This window comes from Prunus avium, chromosome 4 (genome assembly GCF_965620075.1).
Source record: "Prunus avium chromosome 4, drPruAviu1.hap1.1, whole genome shotgun sequence".
NCBI classification, from domain to species: domain Eukaryota; kingdom Viridiplantae; phylum Streptophyta; class Magnoliopsida; order Rosales; family Rosaceae; genus Prunus; species Prunus avium.
Window position 1 is genome coordinate 25,807,207 of NC_142287.1, and position 11,339 is coordinate 25,818,545.

General features: G+C 35.7%; 1 protein-coding gene across 1 annotated transcript; it reads right to left on the reverse strand.

Annotated features, from left to right (window-relative positions):
- On the reverse strand, nt 1-6,861 carry LOC110758170 (phosphoenolpyruvate carboxylase, housekeeping isozyme). The gene is made up of 11 exons (XM_021959974.2): nt 6,577-6,861; nt 6,085-6,272; nt 5,023-5,414; nt 4,767-4,851; nt 4,260-4,482; nt 3,761-3,864; nt 3,542-3,629; nt 2,428-2,582; nt 1,298-2,296; nt 823-1,209; nt 1-572 (listed from the first exon to the last, which is right to left on the reverse strand). Exons 2-11 carry the CDS (start codon nt 6,250-6,252, stop codon nt 276-278), a joined length of 2,898 nt encoding a protein of 965 aa, XP_021815666.1. The 5' UTR covers nt 6,253-6,272; nt 6,577-6,861; the 3' UTR covers nt 1-275.
- Between the last annotated feature and the right edge of the window lie 4,478 nt (nt 6,862-11,339).

Consider the following 11,339-nt stretch of genomic DNA (forward strand, 5'->3'; position numbering starts at 1 on the left):
TTAAACATGAAACACACAACGCCATTTGTATTGAAGCATAACAAACAGTTCCACTGAGTTTAATTTCTTCTGTAGGAAGAATTACAATGCGGGCTGGCTGTAGTTATTGTGCACAGCAATCTGATCATAAAACTTAAAAAGTTCACTCAAATATCTTGACCTTCAGGTGAATGATTAAAAGGCATCCACTTGGGGTAAGTTATAACTTAGTTTTTGGGACACAGCCCATCTGTAGATACACAGAAAAGTAGAAGGGAATGAGCACAAAAACACATTTAACCAGTGTTCTGCAAGCCAGCAGCAATACCCTTCATTGTCAAGATGAGGGTGTCCTCCAAACCAGGCGCATACTCACTTGTTGGGTTCAGTTTCACAAGTTCATTAGCGGGCTTGTTTGCTTCTGTAATGTCCTTTGAGATGTGTGGCCGCAGCGTCACATGGAAGGTTGGATCACGGATCCGTTTCAGTGTATATGCTTGGCAAACATTAAGGGTTGTGATGTATGAATCACGCAGGCGGAGTCTTTGCTTCAGGTGCGGGTCCCCTTCAAGAAGATCCTTGTGTCCAGCAATCTACCAACAGAAAATGAAAAAATTAATTTATGCAGTAATTAGTCACCACAAACGCCTCATGGTTAGCAGATATTATGCTGACTCTACTCAACCTAACAAAGCTGAACAGATGTGTTTTTCATTGCACTAACCAATATGGGTTATGAACTTATGAGAATAGCCTTAAACTGTGAAATTTTGGACTTGGGGTCAAAACAAATCGAGTTCAAAGAGAACATGATATGTAACAAGAGAAGCATATGCATTATACCTGTAACAGAAGGTTCTTGGTTTCTTCATATTTGGACCTTAATCGCTCTGCAAATGACCATAGGTCTTCTGAGACAAGGAGTTTATCATATAAAGCAGCTATTCCAGGGTTTCCCTTTGCAAACACCATTTCAACCAAATCAATAGTGACCCTAAAGAAAGGCCATTGATTGTACATCTCTTGCAGCATGTGAAGATTCTTAATGTCCTTCTGAATGACATGCTTGAAGGCTTCTCCAAAGCCTAACCACACAGGAAGATGGAACCTTGTTTGTGTCCAGGCAAAAATCCATGGGATTGCACGAAGTGACTCAATGCCCCCACTAGGCTTTCGCTTTGAGGGTCGGCTTCCAATGTTCATCCGACCATACTCCAGCTCTGGTGTAGCCTAGATCACAAATACACAACGGTCATTAAATTGAAATTCATCAGAGCAGAAAAACGAATATGATTAGAGTAAGTTCATAAATGCTTACAAGACGGAAATACTCGACAAATCTGGGTTCTTGGAAAACAATGGAACGATAGTCCTCTGTAGCTACAACAGCCATTTCATCCATAAGTGCGCGCCATTCTGGTTTTGGTGAAACTGGCAATTGCATTCCGTGCTCTAGGGTAGCAGCTGTGAAACGCTGGAGTGTTCTAAAACACAAGAGCTCCTCTCCAAATGACTGCTCAATAACTTCACCTTGGACAGTGACACGGAGTGAACCGTGAATCGTATCTGGTGGTTGAGACAATATAGCAAGATGGGTGGGCCCACCTCCCCTTCCAACAGTCCCACCACGACCATGGAACATAGTTAGCTTCACACCAAATTGCTTAGCAACCTTTATAAGATCCTCCTGTGCCTTGTATAACTGCCAGGCTGCAGAGAAACGTCCTGCATCTTTACCAGAATCTGAGTACCCAATCATAACTTCTTGCTTTCCATTGATCCGGTCTCTATACCAATCAATCGAGAAGAGCCGAGCCAGAGCAGCAGGAGCAGCCTCCAGATCTGCAAGCTTCTCAAACAGTGGAACGACCCTTAGTGATTTCTTCACATGGCATTCACGTTGCAGGAGCTCAACTGCAAGCACATCAGATGGAGCAGTCGCCATGGAGATGATGTATGCTCCAAAGTTATCAGATGGAAGTTCTGATATCACATGTAAAGTGTCCAAAACATCAGAAATTTCTTCAGTTTTTGGAAGATCAGGGCCAAACAATGGACGCTTTCCACTTAGTTCAGATAAAAGCCACTCCTGGCGGCGTTCTTCAGACCACTCTCGATAGGAACCAATTTCCAGATGCTTGGTGATCGCATCGATCACATCAGTATGCCGGTCAGATTCTTGCCTAATATCAAGTCTCACCAATGAAAGTCCAAAGGTAGACACTTGCCTTAAGAAATCAAGAAGCGATCCATCAGCAATTGCCCGGTCACCACAAGAGCAGAGTGATCTGTAACAGAGTTCCAGAGGTTCCAAGAACTACGCATAATTTAAATCTCAATTAGGACTTGAACAGATTAACCACATTAGGAGAATAAAGGGGGAAGTTATAATTTGATACTGTATCTGATAGACTGCGATCATGCAATATTTCTTAAGAATGGCAGTACCTGCTCAACACTGGCCAATGTTGCCTCCTCGGGAATGTCAGAGTGCCCACTAGCTAACAACTGACGAGAACGTTCACGTGTATGATAAAGCTTATCCCTTACATCACCAAGAATCACACGGTAGGGTTCATTTGGAGGAACTTGTTTCCAAAATTCTGTATTGAGAAACAAAGGCAATGAGTATCACAAGTAGCACAATGTTTGACCAAATTACAATGCATAAAAGGAACAAAAGTTGCAAAAATTGGAAACGAAAAGAACTTGTGTTTGTTGTGTTGGTCTCTAGAATAACAGTGGGTATTTTCTTGGGCAAGCCTGAACAGGATCTGGATCCTTTAAATGTGATTCCTAATAATTAAAGGTCATCTGCCTTATATGGTATACAAAAGGGAGAAAATTTTAGTTCTCTAAATTGGGTGCAACAAGAAAAGTTCACTGTAATGTACCATATGAATCTGAGATTTACATGCTGTCATCACATACAGATGTCGGCTTTAGGCTGAAATGTGAATGTATAATTTTGGTTGTCCTTTTTGAAAAAAATTTATCTCAGCCAGTAAAACTGAGATCTAAGGTTTGGTGACATTGTGTTACTACAATAAGTTACGGTTGCAGGGCTATAAAATATTAATATAAGCTAGTTTATGGGGGCATTACTAAGAGTTAAGTTTTACTTGGTCGGTGCATTGTGCATCTATTTAAACTTCTCCTGCTAGTTTGTGTTACGGTTCCACAACTAGTAAATTTCAGCCTAGTCAATGACTTCTTCTCAAAGCAGACACAAGTTTATCATTCCTTCTCTATATATATTATAAAACAAAGGATACAAGAAAAGATTGGCAAGAAATCCATCAGACATTATATATATTATAAAATAACAAAAGGATTATAACATGGTTAATCACTGTATTTCACAACAGACATTAGTTTTCAATCCTTTTATTCTCTGGTCCATAACACCATTTAAAATATTTACAGCATTGAAAAATGTTCTCTATCATTATCAGCAAACTATACCTCATTCTAGTTTCTTTGAATCCATCCCAAAGTTCAGCATAACACGTAGATTTTAAAAACCATATAACAGAACCAATTAGTATAGGGATATGATTACCTATGTAGTGTTTTGCATCTCTCCTCGTGGACCTGTGAAGTACATCTGCACGAACACGGAGTTCATCATTGCAGCGCCACATTGACAACTGCCAGAAAAAGAAAAGAAATTAGCTAAACACAGACACTAACATAGTAAAGAAACAATACACGAGTAACAACCACTTCATTGAGTAAACGAAGCTCCTTCAAGACAACTTCAAGATGCTTTGTCAGGTACCTCAAACATGAGATCCTCTATCTGAGAATAGTACAAGTTTGCAGCCATCATTCTAGCTAGCAGGCAAACATCCCTTGTGACCTCAGGAGTTACTCTTGGATTACCTGCATCCCATGAAAAAAAAAATGTTAATTAATGAATGATCTGCACAAGCACTCAAGTCAACTCTGTATTACTGAGAGAGCACCAGACAAAATTATCTGCAAATAGCAACGTACAATTGTACTTCAATGCTTCTTCCTAGAAAAGTTATTCTTGTAATTGCCACTATACGATTATTAAAGAGGAGGGGCATAACATCACAAACCTGCCTGAAATTAACTACTAAGACCAACCTAATGCCTAAATGTAATTCCATCTTAAGTTAAAAATAAAAACTACAACAAGAAGATCACACGATGATAGATTCTTTTGCATGTCTTTCTGCTTTTTTCTTTCTTTTTTTTCTCACTGACCAAACTATTTTGACATAATTCATGCTCATGAAGAAGGGTCATACCATCACGATCGCCACCCATCCAAGAAGAAAATTGAATAAGTGGGGCATTATGGGGAACACGTTCGTTAATCCCAATATTCTTCAATGCTGTGTCGACACGACGCAAGAACTTTGGGACACCCTTCCAAATTGTTTCGTGGAAGTAGCTCATCCCTGCCCTCATTTCATCTTGTGGAGTGGGAGGTGTTCTCCGGATCTCATCCGTGCGAAATGCAGCTTGAATCTATATGAATTGAAATACCAAAATGAAGGAGAATAATTGACAATTGATATCATTTAGGACTCAGAATATCCTTCCAGACTGTTTCATGTAAGCATAATATATAGAAAATCTTGCCATCGTGAGACCATCTTAATTTCAAAAGAACAAACAATGAACTATACAGTAGTTAACATATTCTCAGGAACAATATATGTGGCAAATGTTACAAAAGACCTTTTTGAAAGCTCTTGTCAATAACATCAAGAATTGATAGTACTTAAAGTAAAATGGGTGTTGATAATCACCTCTCTCTGAAGTGCCTCATCAATCTCCTGCTTATCATCAGGAGTAATGTCTTTGGCATACAACTGAGTTAAACAATTCCGAATTCTGAACAAAAGTGAGTGTACACGAATGAGAGGAGAGAGAGAGAGGTCACAAGAGTCTAAGCCATAAATCTACATGGGGAATCTTAAATTTCTGATGAAAATCAAAACCAAAATACATTTATACAACAAACAAAATTCAAGGACGTGAGACTGTATTGGATCAAGAGCAAACCTTCCATGCTTCTGAAGCAAGGATCTACGAACTGATTGTGTAGGATGAGCAGTGAGGACCAGATCTACAGTCTGATTTTTGAGAGCCTCAAAAACCTCTTGGGGCGACTTCTTTAGATCCCCCACAAGCCTCTTGAGAGTTTCTTCAATGTCTGATTCAGTTGTTGCAGAATTTTCATCTGCAAAATCACCCTTCTTCAGCTTGTTTCGTCTGCGGTAAGCAATCTGGACCTCCTCAGCCAAGTTAGCCAAGCTAAGCATGTGGGCGAAGGATTTTGCAACAACAATGGAATCCCCTGGGTCCAAACTTGTTAATACATTTCCGAGCTCTGAGAGTTTTTTTGCATCATGCTTTCCTTCGTACTCAGCAGAAAGCTCATAACACGCTTGGACCTACAAAAAGTTAAACGTTACAAATCACATAAGTGTTAGTTTTTCAACTCATAACACCATTCACAAAAACTTTCAACACAAAACCAATAACTTTAAGGATTTCTTTTGTCTTTCCTTGTCCTAAGAGAAACTTAAAGATATGAGTTTGGCCTTGGATCTGTCAAATGTGGCTAAGACTTGTTCTCCAATCCAAAACCAATTCCTACTGAAGAAGATCTCAAACTTAAATCATTGGGAATCTCACATACATCATTAAACAATAAATCAAAAGCCTAAAAGTTGTTGATTAAGATATCTGGAATGGTACTTGAAATGCAACCAATTCCAATTGCAAATTAAAGTGTTTGGATCATGGGTGTTGTGTTGTGTTGACCAAATCAAACCTGTATATCTCAAACTGATAAGAAATTTGTTGATTAAGGTATCGTCATGGGTCTTTAATGAAATTCCACTTTTTAAAGAAACTGAGATTTGGGTGTTCCTTAAAGCCAACAAATACACCAACAATCAACACATAAAGTTCCATGCTTATAAGAATAAACTTACAAATGTAGCCAATTCCAATTACAAATTCAAGTGTTCTGCATCATGAGTATTAACCAAAATCAAGGCAAAACATCTCACGCTGATCAAAATCAATTTTTACAGCAATCAAAACTCAAGCACTCACCGTTTCCCTGAGATCCTCTCCATGTAAATCTTGGAGAATATCCAAGAACCGATCCAAAAGCAGAGCATCATATTCAACCAGCTTGTCATCCTCACTCACTTTGGCTGGAACCAGAAGCCGAAGCTGAGCGTCAATGGACGCCAACTTCTCCAGATTCCTGTTAGCCATTGCTCCCACAGAGTCTCACTCTGTGACGAATAACCCAATACAAAAAAGAAAAATTAGAACTTGAAAACCCAAAAAAAAGAAAATATATATATAAATGAGCTGAAATCACGGATTGAATCAAGCACAATGGCCAAAAATCCTGATCACGGCCCAGAAAAATAGAGCCTATAAAATGGAGGGTTTAACAGCTAAAGGCCACGTGTAGAGTGGAGACAGTGCAGTGCAGGGTATGAGCATACAAAAACAGAGCATTTATGAAGAAAAAAGTTGATTTTTTTATGACCCAGATGGGAAATGATTGAGCTTTGTGGATATATGGGGTACCTGAATCTGGGGAAGTAGGATTCAACAAGAAGATGAAGACGAAAACTGGAACCAATGTCTCAGTTACAGAGAGAGAGAGAGAGAGAGAGAGAGGTGTGAGATCCAAAGGAAGTGCTTGGAGTTATATATATAGAAAGTGTTTGAGGCGGTCAAATTCAGAACTTTGTCTGTCTCACCGTCACTGATACGCCCACTCTCTGGCCAAACTTGAATTTTCTCTGTTTATTTATTTACCAGTCACGTCCTCTTTTGTCTCTCCCTCCCGCTGCTTCTTAACTTGGGGAAGACCTCCAACTCGGAATATCCTAACAAAGATGCTGCAATTCGTAACTTAGTGCACAATTTGTGTACTTTCCAATGTGAAAATGCTTTTCCAATGTGAAAAAATTTGCTTTCTGTAAAATGGAAGAACAAAAACAAAGGTAGGAAATTAGGAACTAGGTTCCAAAACTCAAAAAGGTTTCTCATTTCCTTAAAATGAAGGACTAAAATATCAATAATATCAAAGACATATTGATGATATTATCGTTTTTCCAGGTCTATGATATTTTGGAACATATTCATACCCATATTGTATAAGTATCGATAATATCGGAAAATATCGATAATAGCTAGATAATGAAGACAGTCAAAAATTTGAAGAGTTATTTATACTAACACCCCTTGAGGTTTCTTGTGTTTTCCCAAAACCCCCTAAAGTCTCAAAAATTACATGAACACCCCCTAAAGTTTCAATTTATTTTCACAAAACCCTTTTTCATTGATTGTTTGTCCAAAAATTGATGATTTCATTGAAAGAAAAAAAAAACTTATGCAAATGACAAAATTATCCTCAATGAAGTATATGCAATCTAATCCCAAAGGCCAACTTTGTCATTTGGAGAATTTTTTTTATATAAAATCATCAATCTTTGGATAAAAATCAATGAAAATGAGTTTTGTGAAAAAGCCAAAAACCTCAAGAGGTGTTAGTGTAAATAACTCAAATTTGAACTTATAGGAACTCTATGTGATACTAAGTCACTTATGTATCTTACCACATATTTTCTACACTCGCAGTGTTTGTCAGCTTACTATATAATCAACTTAAATCAGTTAAACTCATCATGCAATGCATTTCTTTCCAATTTTTGTGTGTGATAAAGTAATAGATAATTGACTAAATAAACATCTTCCAAAGTTTCAAGAAAAATTTGGAAATTTTTCTTACAATTTCCGTGGTTTTTATTCAATTTTTATCGATGTGACCTTTTTAATTTCTAAACAAAAGATCGAGTCTTTATATTTACCCTAAGACAAAAAAATTGATTTCTCTTGTTTCGTTTATGGGAAATCAATGATTTTCCATGTTTAATAAGTCCATATATTAGAAATGATTACCTGGCACATGAGAAATTATAGGAAAGAATGAAAGCCAAAGAACAAAGTGGCTTTTTAAATTTCCAAAACAAAAGATCGAGTCTTTACATTTACCCTAAGACAAAAAAAAATTGATTTCCCATGTTTGGTTTATGGGAAATCAATGATTTTCCATGGTCTGTAAGTCCATATATTAAAAATGATTATATGGCACATGAGAAATTATGAGAAAAAATGAAGGCCAAAAAAAAAAGTGACTTTTTAAATTTCCAAAACAAAAGATTGAGTCTTTACAATTACCCTAAGAAAAAAAAAAATTTGATTTCCCATGATTGGTTTATGGGAAATCAATGATTTTCCATGTTCAATAAGTCCATATATTAGAAATAATTACTTGGCATATAAGAAATTATAGGAAAAAATGAAGGCAAAAAAAAAAACATGACTTTTTTAATTTCCAAAACAAAAGATCGAGTCTTTACATTTACAATAAAATCTTTCACATTCACAATTTTAAAATTTGATCCAGCCCAAGGGTTTTACTAGGATGTGATTTTTTTTTTCATTCTAATAAGATGATGACATATCTTAATACAAATTTTATCTCTTTCAATGGTAATGTTAATGTACGTGACTGACAATACTATTGATACATATAGATTATTGTATGCATGCTTTTGAATTCTTTTCATGTGATTTCGCTTTATAATAGCTTTTCGCTATAACATTTTCTCAATTTTAAGGTAATTTCTTTAATCTTCTCATATTATGATTTAAGCTATCAAGGCATAGAAAATAATTTATCACAAGTTAATTCCCCAGTTGGCAATTGTTTGAGCTGGTATGCATCTCACTCTCATATTTTCTCATTAAGCTTTTCTAATGACACGTTCACGCGCATAATTTTTCACGAATGTTAAGCCTATACAATTTTAGGTTTTAAGTATCAAATTTCGGGTGAACCATCGATATCTTAAATAATCAATTATGTCAATAAATAAAACTAAAGTTAAAGAAAATTGAATAGAAATAAGGTTTTACTCAATTGAATTGAATAAAAAAACTCAGACAGTTTGTATATATTAAGCTGTCGACATATATGTGTATAAATGTGTGTGCGCATATAGACAGAAGAAGCATGCGCGCATTGTCAGGTCAACCAAAAAATATTCTATTCAAATAGTATGAACATGCTTGCATGAGAGCCTCAACTAAATGATAATTTTTTTATTCTGCAATTTCTTTTTCAGCCGCATGATGAGTGATCAATTATGCAGACAGTCAACAAACCACATCAATCACGCACGCCAGGTCTAGGTCACATCTACTCAGAAGAATAAGTTTTATCATGTGATACTCAATAATAACCTAGATGTCTCCTCGACATTCAATCACATATACTTGTCGCACCTTCTAATACTTCGAAAGAAAAAAAAATGAGCATATTCCTTCCTAAAGTGTAGCATATTCTTTGTCATATTTTTCCAGTTTTGACTTTTGTTTGCAGTTTATGTTGACTTGCATGAGCTTAAGGGGAAGTCATATGCATATAAAGGATGAATAAAGGAATTTTTTTTTTTTGAATTTCAAGTATATACTTTATATTGTTTTTATTCTAGTCGAAAAATTATTTGAACCCTCAATCTATTATTATTATTTTTTTTATGAGATAGGGGGACAAAATCCTAAAAAGAAACGACAACTAACTAATACAGATCAAGCGAGGCCTAACAACGCCTAATAAATCATCCACCAAAAAAAAGCTAACCCAAGCAGGAGCCTCATCCAAATAACAAACCCCCAAATCCAAGTTAAAGCTGCAGTTAACCATAAAATCAGCTACAAAATTCATTTCTCCACAAAATTCTTTTTGACTTTTCGTAAGGTGCAAGTTTCTTCGCTCATAGTTGTGAGAGTTTGACTACACAGATTCCACCCAAAAAAAAAGTTTGACTAAAGATTGGGGTAGGTGATTGATAAGTTGCGGGAATTATAGGGGAGGTGGCTTTCTGCTTATTAAAGTGCTTTTTTATTTGACTGCTTATCACCCACGCTTATCTGGTTGACGAGCTATCAAAATAAGTGCTTATATAAAATAAAATAATAAGTGTTTATTATTCACGAAAAAAGAAAAAAGTCGAAGCTGAAAGTGAAGTCCAGTAGCCACCTTGATGGAGCAAGCACGTGAGACTCCGGGTGTTCCAATTATTTTTTATTCTTTAATTAGTTTCAATTTGTTATTAAATCCCTCAAGTTCATACTTATTTTTCAAGTATAAAAATTTAAGTTCATACTTCATAGTTTTAGAGTTTAAGTTCATCATCGTCCTCAATCTCATCCTCACTCTGATTTTAACTCTCATTTTCCTTTTTAATTATATCATCAATAATCTATTATTTTAAATTAATCTAATTTATGAAAAGAGAGACTCCAACTTAAGGCCCCGACTGACTTGATGCTAACACCATGAATCTTGCAGGCTTTCACGGTGGTATACACGCCAACCCTTGCCACACCAACAGGCAACATGATGCCACGTACTTCAATTGTTTTGGGGCATGTCATCATCTTATTTTATTAGGTTTTTGTGATTTACTTAAAAAAAGGGGCAAGTCGTGCCATATTTTTTCTGATTCAGCAGCACATTCCATGAGATTCAAAGATTCCACCATATTAAGGGAGGCCCACAGTATAGGCGGGTAAGGCGGTGGTTTAGTGTCTCCAAAGAGGACCCCCAATTTTTATAAACCTTTATATATGCATATGTATGGTACTTTAAAAAATATATATTATATTGATATTATATTAAGCTCAAGTATTGTTATAAATAAAAAAATAAAAATAAAAACCTTAATTATTTATTCTAAAATTAAGAAGAGGAAACTCAATAAAGGACCAATTTTTTATTTATTTTAAAAGTTAAACCAGTTTAATAAGTTAATCTAGCAACATATATCTTAACAAAAAACAAAAATAAAAAAACTTAGCAGCATATAGGAAATTATGCCCTACTCGACAAAAGAAAAAAAAGGAGTTTATTGAATATCTATTGCAAGAAGAAGCGCTCTTGGAGGAAGAACAAGAAAGTAAAAATCCACAAGACTATTGCTTATATTTTCTATTAAAAAAGACATGGTAGAAAAACTTGATAATGGAAAGTTAATTGATACTTTGGCATCGAAAAATGCAAGACAAGTGATATTTAAGTGATGTTTTGATGCATTTTAAAAAGTTGTTATGTGAATTACATTTTGTTTGTTTCTTTTTAGGTTACAATTGTGACTTTGAGCTCATATAATTTTTTTCTAATTATTTGATAAAAAAATCACATAAATATACATAAGAAGGGCACATTTGGTGGTTTGCTTAGGGCCTCCAAAACCTTCAAATCGCTAATGAAAAGC